The sequence below is a fragment of the Thrips palmi genome, unplaced genomic scaffold (genome assembly GCF_012932325.1).
Source record: "Thrips palmi isolate BJ-2018 unplaced genomic scaffold, TpBJ-2018v1 HiC_scaffold_16, whole genome shotgun sequence".
In the NCBI taxonomy this organism is placed as follows: domain Eukaryota; kingdom Metazoa; phylum Arthropoda; class Insecta; order Thysanoptera; family Thripidae; genus Thrips; species Thrips palmi.
In genome coordinates this window covers 6,241,355-6,267,474 of record NW_023144625.1, presented here as the reverse complement: position 1 = coordinate 6,267,474, position 26,120 = coordinate 6,241,355, and the positions used below count along the sequence as shown (strand labels likewise).

The window sequence follows — 26,120 nt, the reverse complement described above, 5'->3', positions numbered from 1 at the left end:
AATTGAAAAAAATTGCGGGAACGTACTTCACAATTTCACCTCTAGATGTCGCACCGGCAAGTTGAAAAACAAAATAGAGACGCTTTTTTCAAAAAACCGGCGCGGGAACTTACACCACTCCACGTTTCCACGTCGACTGTCGTTGTCACAGGGTCTTTTCTCATGTTCTTGCTTCATGAATTTCCGTATTAAGTTTATCTACTGTCCACATCTCTCAGATTTCGGGTTTGGTGGGCAAATCTAGAAAAACAAGGTGCATGTTCGCTTCGTAGAAGGCGGAGCAGTGGAAGTGGAAAAGGCGGCAGGGCCAGGGATTTGTGATGTTGCCGTCTAGTGTAAAGTGATCAAGGATCAACAAAAGTACGAAGACCTTGTTTTGACTTCTGACGCCTATGGTTTGAACTGGGTAAGTATTCTTCAGTTTCACCTGTTCATTTGCCGGTTTCCTAGCATATAGTCTTCCCTTTGTTGAGACGATCACACCTTTTTTTTTTGGCACGAATGGTTGAGGCCTAAATACCATTTGGTTGGTTACTTTCACGGATTTGCCATTCTCTTGCTGGAGCTTTTTGTTACTTGAGTTCTCACTTGGATTTCTCCACAAAACTGTTATTTGACAACTCTGGCTTGATCTCTACCTTTTCCAATAAATCGTATGATTTGGAAATCGAACAGGTTATGTGTCAGGTCATTGGGCTTGCCGCGCATGCTTTGTCCGCGCGCTAAAATTCTGTACGGCCACGGCTCCACGACCAGGGATCCTTGGCTTTATTCCTCACCTACTGCCCTTAATAAAACTTTGCGGAGAGATTTCTCAGTTTGTAGTTAATCTATCTTCCTGTTGAATCAGTTCTGGAGAACAATTGCTGTTTTCCAGTTTTTTTGTCTGGTTGGCTCCTTTTATATGGGGTTCATATGGGGTCTTACCTGAATACATTGTGACGGTTACTTTATGTATCTTAATTTTTAAAATTTGCAAAATATTGCTCCAAAATTTAATTTAGGAAAGAGTCAGGTTCACAGCAGGATTTTATTTTATTCTTACACTGTGCAAGCATGACCATCTATAATAAATCCCACTTTTATCATTCAAATTTTAGTTCTTCATAGTGTCCTGTTTTGAGTTCAGTTTTAAGCGTTAATTTTCATGCACCTCAGACCCTTCTGCAATATCGAGTTCGTCTTTGTTGGAAAACAGGGTGTCTATGAGACTCAAGAGAAAAAACTTTATTGCTGGGAATCAAGTGCACTCTCAGCTTGTAGATGTTAAAAAAAATCATTGTCAACAGCAGAAATTTCTCATTAAAATTTTAGGGATATAGCGACTTTTTAAGTAGAATCTGTTAATTCTGTTTCAGGAAAGTTGAACCTACCCAAAATGAAGGAAAAAGAGGCTGTCAATGTGGAGGATGTGTTAGCACAACTTAATAATTCAAGAACACAACACAATGCATTAATATCTCTTTTTAATAGACTGAAAAGGTAAGGCTAGTTATTTTAAAAACTGCTATAAATTCTTGGTGCCACCATCAGTTGACTATTCAAAAATTAATCTTATCTGTTTTATTTTGTTTTGTCCAGTGCCAAAATTTCCAATGTTCAGCGAACTCGACTGCTGAAGACTGTTGCTCATACTTTAAAGGATGGCAACTCTACTGATTTACGGGTTGCTGCCCTTTCTTCTGTGTTACCTTGGGTTGTTTCTTCTAATAATGCAGCCAGTGGAGCAGATTTTCATTTGCTAGAGGCTTGCACAAAAATTGTACTGAAATATGTTGCAAATCCTACTTCGCAACACATTGATATTGTTGCCAAAGCTTTAGAAATAATGGCTTCAGTGAATGTTGCTACATTAGTAAAGCTATTTGGTGAAGATGATGCTTCGCGTTTCAACGAAATTATGATTGTTTGCTTGAAGCTTAAAGAGTTACGATTGCCTGCCTTGACTCTCCTTGCTGTGGGATTGTCTGTCCCAAGTTCTGAAGGCTTAGGCAAAACGATTTCTGAGGATGTAGTACCCCTCATTCAACTTGTTTATCCATTAATTTTTGACTTGGAGGATGTTGATGTCCACTTTGCAGCTCTAAGGGTAATGAAAGGACTGAAACTTACAACTAAGCCCCAGCCCTTCTGGAATCAACTTAAGGGAGAGACGCAAACGATCTACTGCAAGCGAATGGTGGAAATGGTCAACTGCAAATCAAACTGGCCTGAAGTGTGGAAATGTATTGTAAATTTGTTTGGTGAGGAGCTCCACTCTGGTGGTCAGCTCATCAACCACATGTTAGAAGTCTTAGAGCGAGCCTTCAAACATGCTGACTTTGAGTGGACTAGAGTTCAAGCTTTTGAATGCTGGAATACTCTTATAGACAATTTCAAGACTGGGCTGAAGAACAGGAAGAGAATAGACTTAATTATGATACCCTTGAAAGCCAATAATCATCGCATTGAAACATTGGCAATGGCTAAATTGAAAACATATGATCATCTCTTGGCAACACTTGGCAAGGATTTGGCCTCTTCCCCTGATATTCTTACAAATTTCCTCACATTTTGTTTTGGATCTGAGAAAACCTCCTGCCCTCCTGTTAAGTATGTTCATAAATGTTGATATCCTTTGAAAATCAGTCACAAGTTGGTCACAATTTAAATTTTTGTGTTCTTAGGTCATATCCAGCTCTTCATGATAAATGTGTGGAATGCATTTTAAACATTTTGGTATCTCCCTTTGGTGAAGAAATGTTCAAAAAAGCTCAGAAAGAGCTTGTGACAGCAGTTGGGGATTGCTTTGTCTTGGACAGTGCGTCTGAAGCTTTATTGTCTGAGTTGTGGAACAGATTACTCGGTGAGTTCTGTTTAGACCTAGACTTTGTTGCTTGGGTAGTGGTAGTGTTAACATTTTTTGCTATTTCAATTTTTGTCTCATTTTTCAGAACGGGTTTGGAAACAAGAAGGGACGGATGCTGTGAAAACCCTTTTCAGCATGATTAACACCTTGGTTGTCCGAGCGGGTAACAAAGAAATTAGTGGAAGCCTCAAACTTCAGGAAACCATAAGTTCTAGTAAGCCTACAAGTGAACAAATTAATGAAGTTCTCGGAAGCAAAATTGTGGGGGTTATTGTGCACGGACTTGTGCTAGGTGCATTTTCTGTACCTGAAAACCTTTTCAAGATGCGGTCTCTATATGTTGGTTCGTATGATGTCATGAACGGCACACCTACACTTCTTATGATGGAATGGCTCCTATCCCCAGCACTAATGCTTAGTGCTGGTTCCTTGCCGTTGTATGATGAATTAGTCTCCAAATTATTGAAACATCGGTGTCAAGAGTTAGATGGTTACATCGAGTTCACTCAGCTTGTCTTGAAGAAATTGCTTGTTTTCGATGAGAGCCTCAGCTCTGATAAGAAGCAGTTGATGTACAAGTGTGCCACGCAAAGTTGGTGTACGATTGCAAGTGGGCTGATAAGATTTATTCAGAAAGAAGGAAGTATCAACCAAGGAGACGCTGCAGAGCATGATTTCTCAGGGATTTACTCAGTTCTATTGTTTCCCATTCAGAGCCTGCATGTGGATATAAGTCTCATTGAGAAATGTACTGATCCATGGAGTAACCTCTTTTATGAGGTCTGTCAGCAAGCTGAGTTGATTCCTACAGCATCCCTTCAACTAGTGTGTGAACAAGTCTGCATTCGTTTACTCGGTGCAAGCAAAAAGAACTCACCCATGAAACAGCACGCTTCAGTCTACTTGTTCTTAACATGTATTTTAGAAGTTGCATCCAAAAGATTCAAATCAAAGAAGAGCTTTAAATTTGTGGAACAGCAGATATCCACCATCCTGAAAGATATGAATGGCGTTGCTTTCGACCAAGCTGTGATCTTTGATCAGGCTACCAATTGTATCCAACACTTCCTTAAGCAGACTCCAATCAGTATGGAGGTAGTGGAGAATGTTTCTCCTACTGTGTGTTCACTTCTGAAAGCACAAATCAATACTTCAGATGCAGTTGACAAGTTGTGTACTCTGATTGGTGCTCTGAAAGAAGCATCTTTGTTTATTTCCCAACATGGTGTCACAAAAGGGTCTGTTTATGCAATGTTGAAAAATGTTATTGATGTGGGCAATGGCCATACCAGTCAAGAAATAAGAGCTGTTGTTGATGATTTATGTCAAACATTCAATGACAAGATTTCTGAAGGAGAAGAGAAATCACAGTCAGTAAAGAATAAGGGAGCATTTTCACCCTCAAGTCGCTTTAATTTTTCTCCTAAGCCTGCTTCAAAGAAGTTCCCAACAGTCCAGATGTCTCCTTCTAATTTATCCCCAGGTGGCTCTAAACGTAAGCCTCAGGCCACAGTCTGTGGTTCTGATGGGAAATTTGTACGTATTGAAACACCAACCAAAAAGATAATCCTAACTGACCATCAGAAAGAAGTAAGAAGAGAGCGGCGTCAAGATATTCCAGCCTTATATCAAGACCTCTCCCAAGATACTCAGAGCATGAGTCAAGATTCAACTCAAGATTTTGTCGCATTACCTGCTACTCCAAAAGGTAAATGTGCCCCAGCACTGGATGAAGATGCAATAATGGATGTAGTTAAACCAAATACTCCAATGCAAGCAATATCTGCCAAGAAAATAGCATCACCAAAAAGCACCAAGAAAAGTCATGTTGATTCGGAGCCCAGGAGTGAGCTTAAAGACTTTACTCCCCCTGTTGGCTTTATCCTTCCTTCCATTGCAGATGACACCAAATCTGTGACAGATGCAGACAGCCAAGATCCCTCCGAAGGCCTCAGACAAGAAGGAAAAGAAAATGAAAGCGGTGCTTCCAACTCTAAAGCACTGAAAGGGAACAAGGCACCTCAGAAGGGAACCCTTACTCGCAGCTCATCAAATACTAGTTTGACCACTCGTAGTGGGAAGATAATGAAGAGGGCTAGTATTGCAGGCAAAACTGAAGTACTGAAAAAAAGGAAGTACACACGGAAGTCTTTGCCAGCTATTTTTTCTGAAGAGCCAGTGAAGAAAGGTGTTGAGATGGTTGTAATTGAATCTGATACTGATACTGAAAGTGTGAGTAGTATTGCTAGTGATGCCTGTGGCACTACCTCTAAGGCTGGTAAATCCATCTTGAGACCAAGACGTTCCTTTAAGCGAGAACCTTCTCTAGAGTCAGATACAGAAATAATGGCAGCTAGAGAGAAGGTGCGAGAGTCTCCTCAAAATGGCACTGACAAGTTATCTAAGGATGTTTTTAAGCGCGAATCTTCCAAAATAAAAGTGGGAAGTGACACAGAACACACTAAAAGTGACCCTGAGGATGTACCTTTATCACAGCTTATCGGTGGTAAAATTTTGACCCGAAGCCGCTCAAACTCAAGTTTAGATGATGTTGCTGTTGTTAAAAAATCCAAAACTTCCAGTCCTGATTCTAAACATAAATCAATGAGTCCTGTTTCAGAATTAACCCCTAAACCAAAAGGATCTCCTCCTCTAGAAAATGGTTGGAAGTCACCGCAGAAGAAAACTACCATTACTGTCTCTAAAATTGAGATATCCCCTAATAACAGAAGAAACCGCATTGTTAATCTTGCAGCTTTTGATTCTGCTGTTGAATTTAAAAAAATTGTCAATACTGCTGAAGGTGATCAAATTACGACAGATAATTCAAAATCATTTAGTCCTACTAGCCTTGGAAAACTAAAAAGTGTTCTGTTTCAAGATTCTTCTTCTCTGGATGACAAACCCTGTGTAGAAAAAGAGAAGCAAGCCGCTTGTGCGGGCGCTTCATCCCTATCTACTAGTCTGCATATTAGGAAGGAACTGAATGGGCTGAATGACCATGAAAATATGGAATTTGATAATGGCACAGAGGAGTCACAAGAAATCATTGAAAGCTCCCAAGAACCCATCTTGAAATGTTTAAAGCCATGTCTGGTTAGTCTTGAACATTTCAGATGCACTGAAGCCAACAAGACTGTGGAATTTGAGAATTTGACTTTAGAAAAGGGACCAGCACCTAACAGTCCTTACAAAATTCTTTCTAAGGATTCTTCTCCAGTCGAAGCTGGGAAACAGACTTCTGCTTGCCGGAGATCACTTATTTTGGATGGGGCTGAAAATTCTTTGTCCTCTATGTCAAAAGAAGTTGTTTCCCCACCCAAACCGCCTCCTCCTGCTGAAACTCGAACTGATTCTGTGAATGGTCAAATAACCTCTGACAATGCTTCAAAGAAGCTTCCTTTCAATGCTGAGTTGGAGAATAAAGGAACGATCAAAACTAATCTCAACAAAGAGGGGAAAGAGCAAGACCTCTCTGCTGCTGCTGAAGGAAATCATGTTAGAAATGATTCAATGCCCGAGTGGATGCATGACAAGAAAGATTCTCCTCTTACAAAGTCTCAGAGGACCATTCGCGGTACAAGTGCTCGTAGCCAAGCATTTATGAAATCTGTAGCAGATAGTGGCAATTCAACTTCGCCTCCCAAAGCAGCTGATGTATCTCCCATCTCATCCCCTGGTCAGTCCAAGAGATCACAGAAACCTAGCATAGATTCCAATACGACGCCTATAATAAAACGGTCCAGTCGTGCCGCACAGCTTCTGGGTATGTGATTTCTTTTATTCTCTTTTACATTCATGTTGTGTTCAGTCTCAGACCCATAATCTTAACGTTTCTCATTATAGGGTTAGGCCAAGCAGCAGCTGCAAGGGGTGGAGATACAGTTGTTTCTAGTGCCTCAAGATCTTTACGAATGGACAAAACAGGTGACAATGAAAAGACAGAAACATTGAGCAACATTAGGAACTCCACTCCATCATCCTCCATTGCTAGCTCAGCTGCTAGTTCTGTAGCTGCTGGTGTCATGGGCTCTGTGAGTGCTGTGACAACTGTTGCTTCTCCTTCAGTCAGGAGACACAAACTTCTAGATTTGGATTCACTGAAGTGCACTCCTCAAAAGTGCCTGGAAGATAAGGGGTAAGTTCCTTTCTTTTAAGTTCTTACCAGCATGGAGATCTATATTCTTGCCAACTCAGCTGAATCTGCATGAGATTCTTTGGTTAATCTTGGATTTTGAATTATTAATCCACAGGAACAAGGAGGATTGGGTACGAAAAGATTGGGTTCCAACGGCTACACCTGATGCCAGCATATTGAAAAGAAAACGAGAAGTTGATTCTGATGCCCCATCTCCAAGTGTGAAGGTTTGTCTTTTTTTTTCTTTTTTTGTGACAAAGATAAAATTATACCATATAGAAGGCAGGAAAATAAGCTTTACTCATTTGTTTACTCATTGCAGAGAAAACGTGTTAGTTTTAGGGATCCTCCATTTTCCACATTGCTAAGATTTGGTGAGACCTCAGAAGGAACAGTATTTACCTCTGATCAACCAGCTGGTAAGTTAACCTTGATGTCTTTCCTAAATTAATTTATACCATTCAATTTTATACCAGAGCAAATGTTTGTCTTTTTGCAGGTATAGATAGAGTATCGGAGGCAGTCAACTTAGATCGTGAGGAGTGTGCTCCAATGGATAACAATGAAGTTGAAACAGAAGAACAGCCTGATCAACCGGGTGAACCTTTAAGTTTTGAAATGGAACCAAAATTAAATGGAAAGGGTTCCTCCCAAGAAAAAGATTCAGTCATGCCTGTAGAAAATTCTTCAGGAGGTACTAGTCCTCAGGAGTCCGACTCAGTCTCTCATGGTAGAGAAGGCATTGCCAATGTGGTTGAAGTGAAAAGTCCCAAGTCAAGAAGTGAAGCTTTGTCTGGACAAAATGGCAGCAAGGATGCTGCTTTCAGAACAAGTGCTCATGATGGTGAAGGCGAAGCTGAGATGGATGTAGACCTTTGTAAATGTGATAATACTCCTGTTGAGGGTGGTAGTGAAGAACCAGAGACTCAGGGCATGTTAGATGATCTCCACCGAATGCCTTCCATATTAACACCTGTATACGCCAACCTTACCGATTGCACTCATTCAGTTGAACTTATTTCATCTAATCTTACATCAGCTGTTTGGTATGTATCCTGTGTAACATTCATGCCTTTTTTTTTGCTTTGATTGTTCTTGTTAAGTTAGTAATTGGTTTGTTTTATGATGCATGCAGGAAAAAGTCATTGCTGCGAGAGTTAAGTGAAGGAGGAATCCGAACTGTAGGGGACCTAGCCAGATTAACAGAGGAGCAACTAGATCGTTTGCCTGTGAAACCTCCAAAGCGAACTAACGTTTGTCGTGTTTTAGAGGTACTGTTTCTTAATGAGTTTGTTTACAATAAAACATTAAGTTCCTGATTTAAAAATAATCTTTTTTTGTCTTTTTCAGGATTTTGAAAAGCTGCACTCTGATCTTACCGATGGTGTTAGTTGCCGTAAGTTTATTATTTATTTGCTCATTTAATTTATTTTATTCAAACTGACTTGACTTGTTGACTTGTTTAAACATTCCTTTTCTTCATGCAGAGCTCCTCAAAACCAAAATTACTACGTCTGGTAGTGTCGAAAATTCACTGGAGGTGAGACTGATACTGCATTTCAATTACCTTTTCCTACTGTATTATCAAACTACTTAGTAGTCATTCTCTTCTTTTTCTGTTCAGGATCTTCTCACCAACACGTCTAATGAAGATATTATACATGCCCTCTCCAAAGCAGGGACAAAACTTGACTTCAGCAAGGCATTGGTTGAATCACTGCCTCCTGAAGATGTTGTTAAATTCTTGAAGCTAGAAGATTTGATCAAATTCTTCTCGTTAGAGGAGTTGATTCCCTTCTTCAAGTTAAAAGATTTAATTAAATTCTTCACATTAGAAGAGCTGTTGAAATTTTTCAAGCTAGAGGATGTGGTTCAATTGTTTAAGCTGGAGGATGTGATTCAATTGTATAAACCTGAGGATGTGATTCGATTCTACAAACCTGGAGAAGTAGTAAAACACTTCAAGACAGAAGATGTGATAAACTCTCTGAAAGCAGAGGATGTTTCACGAGCTGTTGCCTCAAATAGTAGTGTAATACGATCCCTTCATGTAGATGTTTGTGCTGAAGCATATATTTCGCAAGTTAACAAAAGTAGTGGTTCCAAGGAGAAGGAAATGTCAGTGGAACAACTGACCTCTATTTTAAACAGAATCCCTGGAGGGACCATTCAAAGTACCATGTTCCCCTCAACTCCAACTCTTCTGTCCACTGTGTATACTGATACAATGCGAGACTATGTTATGCGTGAATGCAGTTCATCAGAAATTGTGCAGAAATTAGATGGTGTCAAAGCAAATGAATGTGTACTCAAACTGCTGCCAAAATTGGATAATGACAAGGCAAAAGAATGTGGCCTTAAACTGCTGCCAAAATTGGGCCCTGAAGATATTGCTCAAGAACTTGATAGCACCAAAGCCACAGAACTTACTGCTAAACTGCTTTCTAAATTCAGTCCATCTGTTATTGCCGAACAAATTGAGAACAATAGGGTTGAAGAGACAATTGAAGCATTGCTATTGAAGCTGAATAAAAAGAGACGTCTCGGGTTTTTATTGGATAAAAGTGTCCATGTGTATAAGCAGTTAGAGTAGATTGTAATTGCATTTCTCATGTTTTATCATTGTCTCGCTTGTCGCCTCAGACATTTCATTATCTTTCTCTGCAGTATTTATTTAATATTTAATTTTTCTCTAAAGGTAAAGGTTGCAAGCACTTTGCCATCCAGTGATATGTTATCAAATTTTCTGTTAGTGTTCTTAACTATTCTGTCATGGATCATTTTTGGGGTATTGCATTTGTTCATTATCATTTGTGTAATTTTTAATAGGCACTGATGAATTTTAATATTAAGTTCCGCCATACTTCATTCATTTGCTGAAAGACTGGTATCAATACTCCAGAACTTGTTGTTTTAACTATGTTGTAATCAATTATAATTCTGACCTGAGGCTTTCACCTCACCTAATTTAATAACATTTATTGACAAAATAAACATGTCAAGCATGTATGTGGGCTTTCCTTATTGGCAGTCACTCCACCCCTGTTGAAAGTCTGTTTCTCTCTTAAACTTCTTATTTTGTCACATGGTCCTGTGCACCATTTCTCTAGGAGAGTGAAAAAAAAAAAAGTTACGGTATCACCATTTGTTGCTCTTCTAGAAAGACAGTTTTGAAATATCAGCACATCACTAGGGACATAGAGGAGGGATGTATTGCACTGAGCTGACTTGAGTGTCACCGTGGACAGAGATTAAGGACACCTCCTAAAGAACAACATCGGAATGCCCTGTTGCGAATTAACTTTTCCAGTAAATTCACCGGTTTGGGCTATGGGCCCACGATTTTACTTGAGCCTTGTTCTAGTGAGGTAGAAAGGATGAAAAGGTTATGCAAATAGAAACAAACAAAGCTTGAAATGCAAAGAAAAAATAGTGTGTTTGACTTCTGCTGCCTTTGTTTTACACATCCTTCCCATATGCCAAAAGGGTGGTTCACCTTCCCAGTTCGATGTAACAATGGCGTTAGGAATGGGCTTTCCCGACACTGGTTGAGTTCTAGCTCAATTTTTGTCCCAAAACCAGAAACGTACTTGCCACCAAGAGACTCCGATTCCCTGACAGTTTCTGAATAAGACCACCGATTCGACATGCCTCAGCACTGTGATTTAGGTAATAAGAGACATCCTGACTGTAAGAAAAGTAAACTCGCGTTTCTTCGCCTCTGAAGAGGCAAAAGAGTTCCCCTCATCGGGATCACACGCTGGACTGTCACCCTTACTCATACTAATGGCTCTGAACTGCAGAAGTAAATTCAGGGAAATATTATACCTACTTGGATTCGAAACCAGTACGGTTTAGGAGCTAGTCTGGACAATGGGTTGGCTACCTCCCAGGCTCATGCTCAAGTAATTCCAGTTTTTCGCTAAAAAGACTGTTTCAAGCCAAAACGGTCCTCCGTGTGTCTGGAGTCATTAGAGAGTACTCCAGCACAATATACTCCAATTTTAGCCATTTTAAATTTTTGGACCACAACGTTAAAAACATTTGATGCGTTGTGGGTGTGTGTGAGAGGTTGCCTACCTTCCAGAGCATGTAAGCTTTTAGCCCAAAACACAAAACCAGAACATTTCAAGGCATAGAATTAAACCAGACTTTGCAATAACAACATCGCAGGTGTAAAGACTTCAGTGCCCAATTTAACAGTCATTATCCGTAGCCATGTGTGTTTGTGAGCTTAATACAGTATTGAAGTTGGGGGCAACCATCCAGGAGGGTCCCCACGACCCCCCCACGTCCCCATGATCGAGCTCTCCCTATGAGACCAGTTGTGTTCTGTTTTGATTTTATAGCTTGCACAATAAAAATGTTTTATTTCACATTCTTTTAATACTTAAATACATGTCCTCAAACATGTGAAATGTATGGAATGCAACAAAGTGGAATAAATACATTAAGTTTAAAACATACATAATTTGTTCATCATTATACAGGCAAGGTTTCATGACTAGTATTTGACATGCTAATATGTGATGCAATTAAATTAAGAAATGTTTCATTCCAATTACTTTGATAGACATCTTTGAAACCTTAACCCAGGAATGCAACAAAATGTAAGTGCAATGCACTACACAAATTAAAATATGAGATCTGACAAAAGCCTTCAACAAAAAACTGAAGACAAAACAAAATTTCAAGGCAAACAACACTCATGCAGTTGCCGAGGCCGGCTCAAATTTTACACAAGGCTTGGCATTTTTTTAAAAGGCACTCACATGAGAGCAGAATACCTCAGAGAATATGTTCATAAATGAAGGAGATTTAGACACAGTTTGTCCAACAAATGCGTAAAAAAATGAACAGGAGAAGTCTCGGGTAGTCAGACAATCTAACAGTAAAGTAGACCTAACTATCATATGTACTAAAAACGGTCAGTCTTAAACAAATTAAAATACCTACGTCTAAACCACAAGGGTGTTGAAAAACTAAAGGCTCTAAACAAACGCTTCACACTGCTGGAGAAGATTACAGCTACTTATTTTAAAAAGATAAACATGAAAGAGAATGGAGAAGCCATAGACTTAACACAGAAAATAATAAAAAGTTATCACATAGTGAACACAAAACACAAACTTCACAGCAGCATGTGAGCTCTGCACAGAAAATAATACTCTGCTAATGCATAAATTGAGCAACAATTGCAAGTTACTGAAGTGTCTGTGATTACCCTGCAAGCAAAGATTGTTGCTTTTAATGGAGTGCTAAAAAATATTACCAAAGCAACTGTTTTTGAAAAATACTGTAGAGCTATAGGAACTTTATGCTTACATATCAGGTAAGCCAGTTAATGTCAACTAACACAGTTTTTATTTTTATCTCTGAGTAATTCAAAATGGAGAAATTCATTATCTACCTCTATCTAAAAGTTTCAAACTTGCAAAAGATTGACACATGTTCCCTCTCTGAGTCTAAAATCAAACTAATTTTTAAAAATCACACTACAACACAAAATTAAGGAATCCATCACAGATGGACACATTTCCACATAATTCAAAAATAATCCATTCACTCAATCATGCCAATTTTGCTATATATTTAACTATCACAATATTAGAGACGGTCAAAAGATGACACATCAAATCACCAATGCTCAATATGATGTCATAAACCATACTAGTAGAACACACCTTCTACCACAAGTTTTAAAACTCAGCATTCCATTTAAATACTGGCCAGACCAGCCAGAAACAGAAAGTTCAATATAAAGAGTTTCCATAACTAAACCATTGACAGAGCAGGAAAATGTTGTGTTTATTATACTGCAGAGTTCAGGCATCAATGGCATCAGATGACGCATCAAATCTGCTGTTTATTCTCCAAAATCGAATTGTGTTGTCACTGAAACAAAGAAGCAAAATTATTATTATTAATTATTCCCAAAAACCAAAGCCACAGAAAATTTGAAACATGCTAGTATGCAATGTAGCGTAGCCCGCTAAGGCAAACCCTACACACAGAAAAACAGAAAGGAAATGTACGAATAAACATAAAGTGCAATGTGCTGTGATAAAAAACAAAACAAAAATGCCACAGCGCAGCAGCATCTGTGAGGATCCAAATAGCACTCTCAGGTTGGATGCAACACAAGTTCCTAAAACACATATGCCATATGATGTGGTGAATGAAATGGACTATGACCTAAAGGAGAAGGATACTGATCCATAATCTGAAAGTATTCAAAATCTTGCTCACTGCAGATTGAGTTTTGTCAATAAAATCTTTCAGGTATTTAAAAAAAAATGTGGGCAGATTAAAGCAAGTCTTCACGGTGGGGATAAGAAATGAAAGCGGTCCATGTTTGAATGAGTGACAAAAATAAATGAGATGTGCCTCCAGTTGACAAGCCACAAGCTGAATAAATACAACATAATCAGGGCTTAGCAATGAAGATCAAGAAAAGTTTCAGCAGTGCTAATAAAGGATGCTTTATACTTTTTACGTCAAAGGAATATCCGAGAGCATCACAAGCCAAGGAAGCCAAACAACAAGACCGAAACATTTTGATAAATACCATATTATAAAGACAACTCAAAAACATGTCCTGTGGACATTGTCATAGCATAGTTCTGTGCCAATCGCCACATTTTCACTTTCCCTGAACTGGAAGAAAGAACCATGAGTGGACGAAGCATGGGTAAGAGTTTTTAAAAAATTTGTGTCTCAGATTGCAAGGTAACAGTTAGCTTTATTACCTTGATGCAGTAAAGATTTGGGATGTGTTGGTTGTCACTGAATTAATAGCATGGGAATGTGCTTTCAACTCCCCGAGCAAGGTACACATATCTGCATTCCACAACTTCAAGGTTCCTCCACGACAGCCTGACAGCAGCAAAGGCCCTCCAGGGATGAAAGATAAACCCAGCACCCAGTCCTTGTGAGCATTATTCATAGACTGTAACAACACAAGAGAAGAATAAAATTAAGCCTGCAAACCATTTTTAAGTTTGATTTAAAAAAAAAAATTCAAAACTTGGCATTTACTGAATAAACACAGACAAAAAAATGTTACCTGAATTAATTCTGGTTTTGACAGATCCCATTTCTTGATGCAAGAATCACGAGAACCGGAGAACAGGATTCCTCCACTCATAGCCAAAGATTGAACTCCATCATAGTGCGGAGGATCCAGACGTACTCTTGGTGTAAGAATCCCTTCATTTTGGTCAACAACCTCAAACACCTGCAATACAAAAAATGCTGTTGAAAAGCCACATACCGAAAATTATGAAGTCCATGCATACCATGCAAGAGGAATCACCTTTATATAATGATCTCTAGAGCCTGTTATGACAACATCTTCATTTGGTGAGACTCTACCCACAGCAAGGCATGAAACAGCTGCTTGGTGTCCACCATTCAGTTTGGCCAATTCCATGAATCTGTTCAACAGAAAAGAAATAATAAAAAAATACCTCTGCAGCAGGCATACTATCTCGGTGGAAGCAAATAGTCAACCTACTTTCTCAAGTCCCACACTCCCACTCTATCACCTGCAGCTGAGTACAAGATTTCACCATTGTGATTTAATGCAATGTCATTTATCATACATTCTCCAGGAGGAATTTGCAAAGCTCTAACAGTGTTAGTAAATGATAAAGATCCATTTGTAGATTGCCCTGAGGAGCTGGAACAAAAAAGAAAATTTCATGAGGCTGGTAAATCAGATACCGGACCAAAGGTTAAAACTACAGTTAAAAAAAAAATCAGAAATACTCACCTTAGAGTTTTTATACAAGCACTAGCTCTCATGTCCCAGACCTTTATATAGGCTGATGACACACTGAAAATTAGCTTCTTATTGACATCATACTTAACTGCAACAACATTCTTTGGGTGACCTGTGAGAGTCAGTGTCTCTCTGCCTGAGTGCAAGTCCCACACTTTTACAGTCAAGTCTGCGATTAAATTAAAACATTAGAGTGGTTTTGGCTACAAAGCTAATATGAAGGCTGAAGAATTGATGACAAATATACCTTTGGAAGAAGAGAACATAAGATCATCAGTGGCATCCACTGAAAGTACAGCACTTTTGTGACCTTCAGCTACATGAGTGCACACTAAAGGAGCTCTCATTGAAACCTGCAGAACAAACAGATGAAATAAATTAAATGATAGGAAATGAGTTATGATAAAAAAAGCCGAGTTTTCTAGCAACTATTTGGAATGAAAAGAGTAACTTACTCTGCCCTGGAAAGGTGTGATGGTTCCATGATCAGGGTGATCGCTGCTCTGCATGGTACTGGATGTCAGTCGAGAAAAAACATTGACATCTCTATCTCGGTCGCGGGAGTTGAGACGACGGAACGTTGGTGGAGAATTAGGAGGACTCTTGTCAAGATCTTGCTCCCTGTGAGGAGGGTTAGTTGATGTTAGATGATTGGTTAGCAAAATCAATGGCTACAGAAAAAAGAAAGTTTTGCTAGCAAGCAGGCAACTTAGCACATTTAGATAAATTTAGGTACAAATTCCAAAGTCCTTTTTCAAAGTATCAGCTGCCACCAGAAAAATAGATAAGCTCATGAAAAATTAACTTCATGCGGAAATGTTTGCTGAAGGCATGACAATTCATTAAAGTCATTTAGAATCCTTGAGCTGCCCATACTTTTTTCAATTTATCATTTAATAAATTTGTAAACCAAATTCCAATCCTATGAGTTATAAAGAAAAGTATTCCATTGAGTGCAAAGGAGGGTATTTCAAACTTCTTGAAACATGCGTACTATTAGGACACTATCACCAGAATTCAACACTGCAGTGCACCAGGAGAAGAGCATGCAAAATTTAAGCGATTGTTCATTCAAACACATGCAATTTCTCATGCAAATACTCTAATCTTTTGACATAAGTGCCAGTTGTTCACAAAGTGGGAGACCATGATGCATTAAAAACGCTAAGGGGGAAAACAACAATTATTTTATTTTCGCTGCATCTTTTCAAAGGAAGATACATGTTCATAAGAACGCCAGACGACGCAAGGGAAAGAAAATGAAGTGGGAAAATACTTTGAACACACATGAAAAAATCAATGTATTGATTCCCAGAAGGATCAAAGTAAATAATATCACACAGAAGAAAACAAACAAAGCAAGTTACAAATTTTCAAACAGAATTTCACATTAGGCTGGTAGAAGTAATGCAATTACTGGAATTTATGTTAATAATGCTCTTCTTATTTATTTTAAAATATTTTATTATTACATCAAATATGATGAAATTTACAGTATTACATATTATATCCATAAATTATACAGTATCACATTAGTTACGGTCTTTGGGATGAGTGCAATGATTGTGTGCATTTTCCATTTATTGCTGTGAGCAGTTTTAAGAAACTCATACCCACAAAAAACAAGCCACAAAAAACACAAAAGGAAAGAAAAGTGATAAAAGAAAAGGAACAGAAAGCATGCAGAAAAACACGTTATATGGTTTCCTACAAAGAAACTTTTTTCTTAACATACAGTAATGACTCAATTCATGAAAAACTTCATACAACAAAGTGTAATAAAATAATTGAATGTGTAAAGTGCTACAAAAGAGAGCTAAAATCTCCAGTCCAGGGCATTCAGCACTAGAAGAAAGGCTCTGAAGCAATTTCTACTTTTTAACAACCTCCTTGAGCTGTGGTTGCATTAATAAAACAATCTTAAAATATCTAAGCTTAATTGGCCAAATGCATGCTCAAACAAATCAAAGAAAGACAACACAACTTCTAAGCCCAGATCATGCAAACTACGGTGTACCTAGCATAATAATACTCTCGTACTGAGTTGCAGCTCTTAACATGAACATCATGCAACAAACTCACATGGAACCCGGTTTCCCAATTAAGTTGCCTGGGCCTAATACAATAGTACGTCGGTTGATACGTGGAGATGTTGAGTCTTGGCGATCGTAAGTCTTTCTTGACATAACAGGAGAAGCTTTCACTTCCGTCAACGCTGGTTTCAAATTCATTCCCATATTTCTAGAAGAAAAAAGAAACAAGCTTTAGAAGAAATGATAAAAAGTCAAAATGCTACAGTTTTATTTATATAACCAAATAATAGGTGGGGAAAAATCAAGTTCTATAAATGAGCATTTCAAAAAAGTAAAAAATGACTTACCTTAAAGAACCAGGGGCACTTGGTACACGTTGGATCGATTTTGAAGAGGGTGGAGGCATAAGTGAGTCACTAGGTGGAGGGTTTGTGTCTCTAAGTCCAGTGGGAAGCCCAACAGAGCTCGTCATTGAAGCAGTCATTGACGTAGTCATTGAACTGGCCACAGAAGAGCTACCCACTGAACTGGTGCTAACAGAATGCCCAAGAGGTGTTGGATAGAGTAATTCTTCAGGTAAAGCAGTCCTGCGTCGAATTTTAGGCCCAACATTGCTCTGGCTGCTTTTGTCTTTTGCATTGCCATTCAAACTGAGTACACAAAAGTGAAACAACACATAAGCTAATTGAAGTGAACCACAGAAAATGGGAAACATACTTGTGTTGTGAATAGTGAAAATAAAACTTAGTTCTGTACTACCCACTCAAAAAGCACAACCATACTCACTTGTCTACGGGTGAGGAGGATCGGGTCGAAGCCCCAGAGCTAGATGAAGAGCCTCCAGCTGCACCACCACTGCCATTTGTGCTACCCGAAGCAGTAAGTTTAGAAGATAAAATTTCGAGTTCATTATTCCTGCACATATGTTGTAATAATTGCTCCTGCAGATGATTTGATTGTTCCAACTGGAAGGGAAGTGTGTAATTAAATGATATTTATTTTTTGGATATAGATGAATGAAAATTTGTTCATAAGATACTTACTTCATTCAAACGGGCTTCAAGTTCCTTGACTGATAGTTCTCGCTGAGCAGCCAGGTAGCTTTGGTTCACAGTCATGTTGTATAATTTCTCTATTAAGTATCCTGCTTCTTCCAAGTCTGTCATGTTCATGGTAAGTGATGTTACATCAAAAGTGTCGTAAGTATCTTTGCTTTCCTCCAACTGCATTATGCTGTGCTGTGCCTCAGTAATATTGTCTTGGACATAATCAATGTTTGCTTGCAGATCATCAAGTTCATCTTCCAATTCCTTCAAGACAGAAGGATCTTGTTTCATCAATCGAGCAGAATCTCGTTTGCGGAGCTTCATATCGAGAGTCTTACTCAACATTTCCCGCTCATTCAATAGCCTTAGAGAAAGAAATGGACAATAAGAATTTTCAAACAAGGAAAAGAGAAATAAAGGAGAAAAGGAAAGAAACAAGAGAAAAACTACAGGTTTAGATTCTTACCTTTCCATGTCTCTTTCCATTGCTGCAACAGTTCTTTTATTGAGCGCAACTTTGTTAATGTTCTTCTCCACACTCTGCCATTTTTGCTTAGCTATCTTAGGTGAAAATATATTCTTTTTTGCTAGAAGATTAAGACAGGATTCAGGATTTTTTTTATGAACATCAAGATAATAAAAGGAACCAATATAACTAGTGGAGAGAAACTGAGAAAACTGATCCGCCACTGATGAGCGAACAGTGATCTGCCAGAAAATGCAGGTATAGATATCTCATGAATGGTAAGTGATACAAAAAGATGTATAGAATAATACAATGTCGAAAAACTATCTTAAAATTAAACTTTTTAAATAACGCTAGCAAATCTCACCACTTTAACAATTTCGACACCTGTATTTCCTGGTCATTCACGGCTGATCAATAGTGGGCAATTTTCCTGATCCCTGCAAGTGCAAGCCAATACTTACAGTGCCTTTCTCCTACACGGCCTGCTGCCTTATTGCTGAGGCCTGGTTTAGCAAGTTTCCTCAGCATAGTCACCTCCTCTTGCTTCCTCTTTAGCACAACTTCTTTTTGACGCTTTTCTGCTTCAAGGGACCGAATTTGATTTTCATGACGTCTTGACTCCTTCTTCAATTGAGCTATCTCACGATTTCGCCTGGCTTCTGTGTTCTTATGCCTTTGTGTTTCTTCTCGCATTTGATTCAATAATTTTACCTTGTTAAAAAATGAATAAAATTGTAAAAAATTGTTACACAGAAAAATTATGAAAGGAAAGTAAAACAATAGAATAGAAAAGCAGGAAGGAAAAATTAATAATTGAAGCAAATCAGTGCTTGCCAACCTTTGTTCTTTTCATGTCAGCAAGGTCATTGCGGAGTCCTTTCAGTTGATTTTCATATTGTGACTGGCTTCTAGCTAAGCGATCATGCTCTTTCTTAGCAGACTGTAATCTAGCAACTTCTTTCTGCATGTTTTGCAGTTTACGTTCGTACTCATCTCGCACTTTCTTGGCTTTGTCATTTTGCTGATTGTTGTGTCCTCCAACTGCAATAAACATAAATTGATTTTTTAAAATAATAATAATAATTTCGGAGTTGAATTGTTAGCTGACAGCAGAACAAATGACATACCTATAGAGGCAAGAACTTTGTCTCTCTCTTCTTGAGTTGCTCTGATGCGAGTCTGCAGCTGAGCCAATTTTTCCTCATAGTGCTGCTTCATAGAATTTAACCGCCTTTGAGATAGTTCAAGCTCTTCAATTAACCTCTGCTTTATGTCAATCTCTGATGTAAGATCTGCTAATTCGACTTTGATTTGAGTTGATGCTTTCTCTTCTGAGTCAGTGTCACTATCAGAGTCATCGTTTCCTAAAACATTAAATCATCTTGATAGTTTTAAAAGGCACATTTGAAAAATATTTAACAACAACAGCAACAATACGATTACTAACCATCCTCATCACTTTCAAATTCAGGCGCCTCCACCAAGGGGGCTTCATTGACATCTTTTCCAATATCTTGACCTTTCGGGCCTGGGGGACGGCCTTTGGTAGACAAAATTTCTAAATCTCTACGTATATCTCTCTTAGCTTCTTGTATTAAACCATTGGTATCTGATTCAAATCCAAAAGTTTGATCGAAATGTCCTGTCATAGCAGCTCTTGGACTAAGAGAGGCTCTGATCTGGCTTTGCTTTCGCAGCTGCTTACATGTTGCCTCAGACTCTAAGAGTTTTACACGTAATTCTTCAATCTCTTTTAAGTAGTGCTTTATCATGTCAGTGATATCAGAGTCAGATCCTGTTCAGTGAGAAATAGATGTAAGTGTAACAACAAACAGCAAAGATAGCTAAACAATTTAAATTGAGCTGCACAAATTACATCGACCCAATTTTGTAGTCACCTGAATTGATCCATGTTCCGGTTGCCTTCTCAGCAAGTAGCAATGTGTTCTTTTGTGTTAGAGTGTCAATTGTTTCTTGCATTGCTTTTACACGAGTGCGCAAGTTGTTGATTTCAGATTGAAGCATGGTATTTTCATGGTACATGTCATTAACAGTCTCAACTCCGTCTTCCCCAACAACACGCTTACCCTGATAAAATAAAATAAAAGTCACAATAAAGGTGAAAGAATGAAAGAAGAAAGAGCATTAATGCAATTAACAGACACTAAAACAAACCTGCTTGTATTCTAACAGTTCTAACTCTAGCCTTTGAATCTCCCCACGCAAAATTGCAATTGTTCGAGAACTTTTATCCTGGTTGAGAATAACTTTGTTGCGAATATTGCGTGCCCTATTAGCATACTTGAGGGTATTTAATGTTTCCATGAAGTCTCTATCACTTGGTGAAACACAAGCTATCATAACTGTACGGCTATTACCTGATAAAATAAAACAAAAGTTGTAAAAAATAGGTCCCTTTGTTTACATGTAAAAATCACAAATTGTAAGCATGTTAACAAACCTCCAAGAGAGTCCTGTAGTAATCGGGTGAGTTTAGAATCTCGGTATGGAACATGCAATGCTCTTTTCGATCTATCCCCAAGTGCAGAAATAACATTACCTAGGGAAAGCTGAACAGAGAGAGAGAGAGAGAGAGAGAGAAAGAATTAATGGGCAATCTTAACTTGGCATCTAATTCAAAATAAAGTGAATGCAAACCTACCAAACCGCAGTTGATTGAAATTCCCTCCTTGGCTCGCTCCCCCGTTGCACCAGTACGTTTGAGCCTCTCAGAACCAGCAAGGTCAACAAAATGAAACTTGGCTGTTAACATTTCACATTCATTTGTAGTTTCTGTACTTCCATTTACAAAGTCTTCATTACCCTAGGAAAGAAAGGAAACATCACTTGACAATTGTAGGTAATACCAGAATCTTTGATGGAGACCAAAGACAAAACTACAGTCTCACCTCTATTTTAACAACTCTCTCCTGTTTGATGTAAATTGTGAAAATAGCATGTGACCTAGATGACTGTGAGTTCATTTGAGTAGATGCTGTTGTTCTTGAAAGGGCACCAAGCCTGAGACATTGAAGGGCTTCATCTGGAGACTGCACAGCTTTTGTTGTTACACCTAACAGGTAAATTCCACCTTCAGGGTACTCATGAATTTTAATGGCCTTCTTGTTCTAGAAAACACAAAAGTAGAAACAAAATTGGGTTATTGTGTTCTTGTTTAAGTCACAAATGTTTCCGCCAAGTGCCAATTTAAAATTATGGCCAAGGACTTACCTTGTTGCAAAAATGCTCAGAGGGATTGAACAGATCAATAATTTCCTCATTGTACAGCTCCAGGAATTGGCAAACGACTTTGAACTCTGGAGCGGGCACTCCATTTTCTCTGGCACTAGCAGTTCTATCAGTGATTCCATTGAATAAGTGGTGGATGGCCCTGGGGATGATGCCGACTTCATCCTGGTTTAGCTCGACGTCAAAGCCAGTGCCCATGGTATACGTCTTACCAGACCCCGTCTGTATCACAAAAATAATATTATTTATTTAAATGAAATAACTGTGCCTTTGGTTTGTTAACATGCAAGAAAAGGGGGAGGAAAAACCAATTTGATTGAGATATAATAATTTCCATGTCAAAGAATTTTCATTTTAAATACAGCAAACATTTCAAAAAATAGGCTAAAAAAGTGTTTTTTTTTTAGATTAAAAAAGAAAAAGAATGGTACAACCGTAGCTGCTCGTACACTCCCAATATCCTACTGAGCCTTTTCTTCGTAATACGAACAAAAAGCTTAGTATTAACCTATGGTGAAGAGTTCTCAGTAAGTTATGACCACTTTCTTCATATTATGAACACATTTCTCTGTATTATGACCGATTTTTGTCATAAAGCACTGAGAATGGGCTTAGTATTATGACTGCACGGCATTTCTCAGTAGGAAATTCGGAGTGTACGACCTGTCCCATGACTACACTGAACACCCTGGGTGTTCTAAAACGACGCGCCTCCAGGACTCCAGGCGCTGAGCTACGAACTGCCCTGATGCGTCTTGGCTTCTGCTTCTGCGGCAAACGCAAAGGCCTTTGGGCGCTTCGTTACAGAACACCCAGCAATTTGAGTGCAGGCAGACTGACCTGTCCGTAGGCCAGGACGGTGGCGTTGTAGCCGTCCAGGGAGCTCTCCACCAGGTCGCGGACGCACGTGTCGTACACAGTGCCCTGGTCCAGGCCCATGTCGAACACGTAGTCGTACGTGAAGGCCTTGTCCGAGCCCAGCGTCACCTGCGGCTCGCCGGGCGTCACCGCCGTGCACACTCGGCACGCGTCGATCACCTCGCGCGCGATCTGCGGCCGGACCCTGCAACAGACAGACAGAGAAAGTGAGTGAAAAGCTGAGTCTGAGACCGACGATTCGAACATTCGAACCCACACTGAGAATGAAAAAGTCATGATCATGACTAAAATTTTGGGTGAGGAAGGTTTCCTTGCCCAAATTTGGGTCATAATACTATGGAGCCAGGCAGCTGATACATCCTTCCTCACCCAACTTTGGGCGAGGAAGCCTTCCTCACCCAAATTTTGGGCGAGGAAACGATCCTCGCCCAAATTTGGGTGATAAAGTATACCTCGCCCAAAATTGGGTATTCATCATGACTTTTTTATTCTCAGTGAACGAAGACGGCTCGCCCGGGAAGACAGGTGCGGATCCAGGGGAGAGGGAGAAATGGGGGTGTCCTGACAGGGGTCCCCTCATTGTGGAAAAAAATCACAGTAAATCCTGTAGTGATTAGTACAGCTGTCACTGTAGTTCAGAGTACAGGATTTACTGTACTTTTTTAACAGGATCTACTGTACTTTGTACGGGATTTACTGTACCACAGGAGTGGAGTACGGAATATCCTGTACCAGGTACAGTAGCTACTGTAGCCAGGCACGGTAAATCCTGTGTTCTGAACTACAGTAAATCCCGGAAAAAAATTAACGGGATTCACTACGTGGTTTTTTCGCACAGTGCCGAGGGGGAAAGCACTCGCGTAATAGTCGGGTCACTCTGTCTGTAATAGCACGCGTAATAGTGTTCGTAATAGTAGCGTAATAGCAGAAATTCTCAAAATTTGATCTATTTTAAGGGCTTTTTCGTCTGTTTTCAGCTAAATCCCTATATTTTGAGGCGTAATAGAGCGTTGCAGGCGTAATAGTCGGGTCGCAGGTTTTAAGAGTGATTTCCCCCTCGCACAGTGCTGTAGGTAGGTAGGCGACCCCACCTCACCCCGTCTCTGGATCCGCCCTTGGAAAAGGGGGGGGGGGTCAGGTTACGTGGGGAAGTCCCCAGCCCTTCATTTAGGTGGCTCCTGTATGACGAGGCACGCGACGACATGCTTGACTACGCCCTGCTCGGCACACCGCAAAAAACCGGAAGACATCAGCTCCTCCTGGTTGAGTTAACTCAACCGAGGTGCTGATGTCTTCTGTTGACAAAAATCGGCGGTCGACTAGCGGGTCGACATTGGTTTATCAAAGGAACAGTTCAACAAGGATATAAATGCTACAGGAATAATGTTTTTGTTTCGTGTTTTTGCTGTCGAGCCCGGCTGAGCAGAGCTAGTAAAACACACGTACGTTCCCTCCGCTTATCTCCTCCTCTCCCACCGGACCGGATAGCGGGGCGGTGCCAGTGCCAGGGTCGCGGACCCACCTAGACAAGCCTAGACCAGCCCGGCCCAAGTCCAGGTCTCAGAAAACAAAGGGGCCCCTGTGGGCCTTGTGGGCCCTGTGGGCACAACGAGAGGAAAACGCTGACAAGTCCCCCCCCCTCTGGGGCCGCGAACCCCAGGATCGCGTCGTCGCACTCACGGCACGGGGGCGCCCCGTAGGGCCCGTAGGGGTGCGAGAGAGACAGAACGACCAAATGAGCGGATCCAGGGTTAAATGTTTAGGCATCGCTCGACCCCAGACACACTAGAAAACTGCACAACAACGGACCTTTAGGGTGCAGCCCTGGAAACGCCCATCTGGGACCACGACCTTCGAAATGGTCCCTGATTCCGTGTTCGACCCGCGGACGTCTTGCGCCGACCTGATAGTGGACTACTGTAACCCCTATATCGTGTGCACGGCCGGGCCGATCCAGAGCACAGTGTGCACACGTACACTGTCCACGTCCGGGTCCGGAGGCACACAGTAGGCCGCCTCAAAACTCTAGACGCGTTTTGAGCTCCAGAGTCGCCAAACAAGGACTCGAGCCTAAAGCGTGACCCCACCAATGGCTTCCCCGTTCAGAGAGCAATCCATCGGTGGGGTCAAGCGCTCGGTTCGAGTTCCATTTAGCGGACTCTGGAGCTCAACACGCGTCTCGAGTTTTGGGCCGCCTCCACCGGTCTTCTGGCCCACTGTGCGCCATGGTGTGATCCACTGCAGACCAACACGGAGCCACGGGCAGGGTTAGATGGGGTCAGCGGGTCGGGTCAGCTTGCGTGTCAGCCCCTGTCAGCACATCAGGCGAGGCGAGGCGCCAGCCTGCTTCTGGGTTATTAGACCGTCCACTGCAAACGGCACGCCGCGGCACGCACCGCCCCAACCGGCTCCTTGGCCAGCAGGCAGATTCCGAGAGTCCTTTTCGTCGCTCTGTGACTCTCGTACTCATGGGGCGTCCCGTACACGCGCGATAGAGAGTCGGAGCGACGAGGACGACTCCCACATTCGCAGAGGGCGGTCACGCGGTCACCATATAGTCACCAGGGGCCTTCTCGGACATTAACAGTGGCGAAGCTAGCCTGTGTGCCGCCGTGTGCGCCCCCTGTTCGCTTCAGCACTGTTTCCAGGGAGCCCCGCCTCCCCGCCCTGCTCCGTCCGAGGGAAGGCCATGTTTGCCGACCCTTCGATCGCAGAACCGCGTCTCCAAACAGGACGCAGCGACAGGGCGGGTGTCTGCATCACCGTCGAAAGGCGAAGTCGTTTCGACTTTCTTTCAGCCAGCCATTCAGTTATTCAGCCCCGTCGAGGGGGCGACCACTCTAGAAGTCTTGTGTCCCCTTGGCGCTAGAAATCTCTGGGAAATCTGAAATCTTACCCCAAAAAAGGCCAAAAACAAGCTAATTTTGGGCGGAATATCGGTTAAAATCTTGCGAAATCCGATGAAATCTTTAGCTTTAAGAAATCTTGTGTCCCCAATTATCCAATGTGGTTATCGCCTCGAGCCCCGTTCTCGATTGCCCGGACGTTTTACGTTAGTAGCGCGTTACAGTGCAGCGACAAGTTAATCATAACGCCGCCCTGGAGTCGCCTGCCTGGAGTCTCGCCTGGAGACCGTCGTGCACTGCACTGCAACGACTGCAACGCACCGCCACGGCGATGGCGGCGAGATAACAGTGCGATGCAGCTGCAGGCCGAACAGCGCTTCGTCGCTCTGTCTCTCTCGCACCCACAAGGTACGTAGGACGGCCCGCGGGTGCGAGAGAGACAGAGCGACGGAGGCGACTCTCAGTCCGCTGCAGCAGCCCGGCTGTGGGCGCGCCAGGCCCGCCGCGGCCCCGCCAGGCCAGGGCCCCGCCCTGCACATGCACACCCCGCTGCAGCAGACGGATTCCGAGAGCCGTCGCTCTGTCTCTCTCGCACTTGCAAGGAGTCCCGTGTGGGTGCGAGAGCGACAGCGACAACTCTCGGAATCAGTCTGCAGGTGTCGCGCCGCGCGGCGTCCGTTTCCGGCCGAATTCCGCGCGCGCCGCACCGCCGCACGCGGATTCCGCACAGCGCTTTGCGTCGCTCTGTCTCTCTCGCACTCACGGGGCGCCCGTACGGGTGCGAGGGAGACAGAGCGACGTTCGAGTCCAGACGGGAGGCCGCGGTGCG

General features: G+C 41.3%; 2 protein-coding genes across 6 annotated transcripts in view; one reads left to right on the top strand and one right to left on the bottom strand.

Moving 5' to 3' along the window:
• The first annotated feature begins 107 nt into the window (after positions 1 to 107).
• Positions 108 to 9,995, top strand: LOC117642572 (telomere-associated protein RIF1-like). Its single transcript, XM_034380865.1, has 13 exons — positions 108 to 406; positions 1,359 to 1,482; positions 1,582 to 2,592; positions 2,667 to 2,845; positions 2,934 to 6,614; positions 6,695 to 6,986; positions 7,102 to 7,213; positions 7,309 to 7,405; positions 7,486 to 8,032; positions 8,122 to 8,257; positions 8,337 to 8,382; positions 8,474 to 8,526; positions 8,611 to 9,995. Exons 2-13 carry the CDS (start codon positions 1,379 to 1,381, stop codon positions 9,577 to 9,579), a joined length of 7,227 nt encoding a protein of 2,408 aa, XP_034236756.1. The 5' UTR covers positions 108 to 406; positions 1,359 to 1,378; the 3' UTR covers positions 9,580 to 9,995.
• A 1,337-nt stretch (positions 9,996 to 11,332) lies between these two features.
• Positions 11,333 to 26,120, bottom strand: part of LOC117642573 (kinesin-like protein KIF21A) — a 55,486-nt gene continuing 40,698 nt past the window's right edge. For 4 of the 5 annotated variants that reach the window (XM_034380868.1, XM_034380866.1, XM_034380867.1 and 1 more), the window contains exons 3-27: positions 22,407 to 22,629; positions 21,549 to 21,788; positions 21,227 to 21,445; positions 20,980 to 21,141; positions 20,779 to 20,887; positions 20,493 to 20,695; positions 20,216 to 20,405; positions 19,765 to 20,112; positions 19,445 to 19,681; positions 19,156 to 19,358; positions 18,779 to 19,028; positions 18,315 to 18,435; positions 17,846 to 18,212; positions 17,589 to 17,767; positions 17,150 to 17,452; positions 16,852 to 17,010; positions 15,225 to 15,390; positions 15,017 to 15,122; positions 14,761 to 14,938; positions 14,503 to 14,667; positions 14,302 to 14,422; positions 14,053 to 14,223; positions 13,736 to 13,935; positions 13,555 to 13,643; positions 11,333 to 12,881 (exon numbers count right to left, since the gene is read on the bottom strand). In XM_034380868.1, coding sequence (XP_034236759.1) covers positions 13,559 to 13,643; positions 13,736 to 13,935; positions 14,053 to 14,223; positions 14,302 to 14,422; positions 14,503 to 14,667; positions 14,761 to 14,938; positions 15,017 to 15,122; positions 15,225 to 15,390; positions 16,852 to 17,010; positions 17,150 to 17,452; positions 17,589 to 17,767; positions 17,846 to 18,212; positions 18,315 to 18,435; positions 18,779 to 19,028; positions 19,156 to 19,358; positions 19,445 to 19,681; positions 19,765 to 20,112; positions 20,216 to 20,405; positions 20,493 to 20,695; positions 20,779 to 20,887; positions 20,980 to 21,141; positions 21,227 to 21,445; positions 21,549 to 21,788; positions 22,407 to 22,629 — 4,705 coding nt within the window. In that variant the 3' untranslated portion in view covers positions 11,333 to 12,881; positions 13,555 to 13,558. The remainder of the gene's footprint in view (positions 12,882 to 13,554; positions 13,644 to 13,735; positions 13,936 to 14,052; positions 14,224 to 14,301; positions 14,423 to 14,502; positions 14,668 to 14,760; positions 14,939 to 15,016; positions 15,123 to 15,224; positions 15,391 to 16,851; positions 17,011 to 17,149; positions 17,453 to 17,588; positions 17,768 to 17,845; positions 18,213 to 18,314; positions 18,436 to 18,778; positions 19,029 to 19,155; positions 19,359 to 19,444; positions 19,682 to 19,764; positions 20,113 to 20,215; positions 20,406 to 20,492; positions 20,696 to 20,778; positions 20,888 to 20,979; positions 21,142 to 21,226; positions 21,446 to 21,548; positions 21,789 to 22,406; positions 22,630 to 26,120) is intronic. The other variant, XM_034380870.1, reaches the window with a different exon arrangement.

Bases quoted from the DNA above. Each gene is read 5' to 3' on its own strand.
- LOC117642572 (XM_034380865.1), top strand. From the start codon at position 1,379: ATGAAGGAAAAAGAGGCTGTCAATGTGGAGGATGTGTTAGCACAACTT. The intron at 2,593-2,666 runs GTATGTTCATAA...TTGTGTTCTTAG, and splicing joins ACCTCCTGCCCTCCTGTTAA to GTCATATCCAGCTCTTCATG. The intron at 8,527-8,610 runs GTGAGACTGATA...TTTTCTGTTCAG, and splicing joins GTGTCGAAAATTCACTGGAG to GATCTTCTCACCAACACGTC.